Raw genomic sequence first — 2,978 nt, forward strand, 5'->3', positions numbered from 1 at the left:
CAGCAGGATGGTGGGCCCTCTGCTATGGGCTGCTCCGCCCCACAGCGTACCCTATAACCTACCCAGCCCCATAGAGGGGTTCTCAGCCCCACATGCTGCCCTGCAGCGTGGTCCTCCACCTTCCATCCCCTCTCTTGTGGCACTTCCGCCCTATCCTGCAGCACTTCCGGCCCTCCCTGCAGTACTTCCGCCCGTCTCCCTGTCACTCCATCCCTGTGTCTCTTCCGCCCATTGCGGGGGCAATCCCACAACTCTCTATGGTTCCTTCGCCCCTCTGGACCGTTCCATCGCCGTCTTCATAGCACTTCCGCCCTTCTTTGCGTCACTTCCTCCCACCCCCCCGGTCACTTCCGGCGCTCTGGGTTTCACTTTCGTCTCGGGGGGTCACATCCGCCCGCCACGACCTCCCAACCGCCCTGGGGGTCTCCGTAGCCCCTCTTGACGTCACTTCCGCCCACCCCGGACTCACCTCAGCCCGCCCCACCTCCTTTTTACATCACTTCCGCCCGCCCCGCACTTACTTCCCCGGGTTTTCCTTCGCCCCTCTTGCGTCACTTCCGCCCGGGCCTGTCTGCCTCTGTATTCCGCTCACACGTCACTTCCGGCCTCCGCGGGCTCACTTCCGGCCTCCGCGGGCTCACTTCCGGCCTCCGCGGGCTCACTTCCGCTCATGGAGGCCGTGAGGCGCTGGGCGCGGGCGCTGTCCCTCGGGGCGCTGCCGGTGGCGTTGGGGGCGGTGCTGTGGGCGGTGGTGGCGGCGGGAGAAGAGCGGCGGCGCGAAGAGATCCGGGTGAGACAGAGACGGAGCGTCCCGGGATCCAACGGGGGCGTAGGGGGCGGTTCGGGAATGGGGGGGGAATACGGGACGGTTTAAGGTGGAACGGGGGAGTTCTGGGGTTTTAAGGTGGAACGGGGAAGTTACGGGGGCTTAAGGTGGAAGGAAGGGGTGGTGATAAATAGGGGTTTACCCGGGATTGAGGCGGATTATGGGGGATTAAGGGGGATGAAATGGGGTGAGAAAGGGAATATGGGCAGGATGAAAGGGGAATATGAGGGATTAAAGGGGTTTAAATGGGATTAAGGGGGATTGAAGAAAGGTTTCCGGGGATTAAGGTGGGGTTAAAGAACATTAGTGAGGGTTTAGAGTGGAAGAATAGGGATTCAACCGGGATTAACACGGATTAGGGGGGATTGAGAAGGATTTAATGGGATTTAAAGGGGAAGGGGTGCGGGATGAAAGGGGCATATAGGGGATTATAGTTTAAATTTATATATAGTTTATATAGTTTATATGTTTAAGGGGGATTTATTGGGATTATGGGTTTTAATGTGACTATGGGGGATTTATCTGGGATTTACATGGATTATGGGGGATTTGTCTGGGATTGACATGGATTATGGGAGATTAAGAGGGATCTAGTGGGATTTACAAGGGAATGTGGGTGGCATTAAAGGGGAATACAGGGGATTTAATGGGATTAAATGGGATTAAGGGTTTTATTGGGGATTGATGTAGATTATGGGGGATTACGAGGGATTTAATGGAGTTAGAAGGGGAATATGGGCAGGATGAAAGGGGAATATGAGGGATTAAAGGGGTTTACATGGGATTTAGGGGGGATTTATCCGGGATTGACGTGGATTATGGGGGATTACGAGAGATTTAATGGTCTTTAAAGAGGAATATGAGCTGGATTACAGCGGATTACGAGGGATTACAGGGGAACAGGGGTGGTTCTAGGGCAATACGGGAAATTAAAAGAGAAAAAGTGAGATGACGTGGGATTAGACCGCCATGAGAAGGCCGTACTGGGGATTAAAGTGGGATTACCGGGGATTAAACTGGGATTACCGGGGATTAAAGTGGGATTACCGGGGCTGAGCGGGGCCCTGAGGCTCCGGTGCCACCCTCAGGCCCTTCCGGAGCTGACCCCGGAGCTGCTGGAGGAGCGGCGGCGGCACAACGCGCTCGTGTTCCGGGCCTTGCAGGAAGCGGCGACCACCGAGGAGAACGTGGCCCGGCGCCCGGTGCCGTGGCGGAAGTGAGTTGGCTCACTTCCGGTCGCTCCGTGCTGTTTCGGGTCTTTTCCGGTGAATCGTGCGGTCACTTCCGGTGGGCTCCTATCACTTCCGGTGGGCTCCGTGACGTTGCCAGCGGGTACCGTGATCACTTCCGGCGGTTCCTTGCGCTTCCGGCAAGCGCACCGCGCACGGTTCGCGCCGTGTTACTTCCGGCGCTTTCTTCGGCGACTTCCTGTGGCTGGTCGTTAATTCCGGGGCTTCCTCTGCTGACTCCTGGGCGGCGTAACGTCACTTCCGGCGCGTTCTCCGATCACTTCCGGTGGCCGTCTCCTTTAGCGAGCCCTCCTCACTTCCGGTGTACCACTTCCGGTGGTTCCCTTCCCTTCCGTCCCGCTCGCTTCCGGCGGATTTTCCCTCACTTCCGGCGCGATGGCGGCGGAGCAGAAGTCGGTGTTGTCTCGGTGCTTGAGCTGTCGCGTCCTGGGGGGGACAGCGCTGCTCGCCGCCGCAGCGTGGATCTACCGGCGCCCTCGGGCCCTCATGCGGAGCGGGTTGGCCCCCAGCATGGCCGACGTGGCGCAGATCACCTTCGCCATTTGTGAGTTTTGGGAGGGGGGGAGGGGAGGTCGGTGAGGGGTTGCCATGGTGACGAGATATCAGGAGTCGTGATGGCGAGGGAATAAGGAAAATGGGGGGGGTTAAAGGTCACCGTGGCCACGCGATAAGCAAGATGGCGGCGGGGCTCGAGGTCACCATGGTGACGGGACAAACAAGATGGCGGCGGGGTTAAAGGTCACCATGGCAACGGGTTATGCATGACGGTGGGGGGTGGGGCTGTGGGGTTTCCATGGCAACCGTATTGTCAAGGGAGGGGGGGGGTTTGTCATGGCAACGAGGAGAAAGGAGAATATGGGGGGGTGGTTGCTATGGTGATAGGGAAAACAAGATGGCGGGGT

The 2,978-nt window shown here is 58.3% G+C and overlaps 1 protein-coding gene across 1 annotated transcript; it reads left to right on the forward strand.

The window, feature by feature from the left end:
• Window positions 1-545: 545 nt before the first annotated feature.
• On the forward strand, window positions 546-2,787 carry LOC110392031 (ubiquinol-cytochrome-c reductase complex assembly factor 3). Its single transcript, XM_021383972.1, has 2 exons — window positions 546-790; window positions 1,915-2,787. The coding sequence occupies exons 1-2, from the start codon at window positions 671-673 to the stop codon at window positions 2,044-2,046; spliced, it is 252 nt and encodes an 83-aa protein (XP_021239647.1). The 5' UTR covers window positions 546-670; the 3' UTR covers window positions 2,047-2,787.
• Window positions 2,788-2,978: the final 191 nt, after the last annotated feature.

This window comes from Numida meleagris, unplaced genomic scaffold (assembly GCF_002078875.1).
Source record: "Numida meleagris isolate 19003 breed g44 Domestic line unplaced genomic scaffold, NumMel1.0 unplaced_Scaffold807, whole genome shotgun sequence".
Lineage (NCBI taxonomy): Eukaryota > Metazoa > Chordata > Aves > Galliformes > Numididae > Numida > Numida meleagris.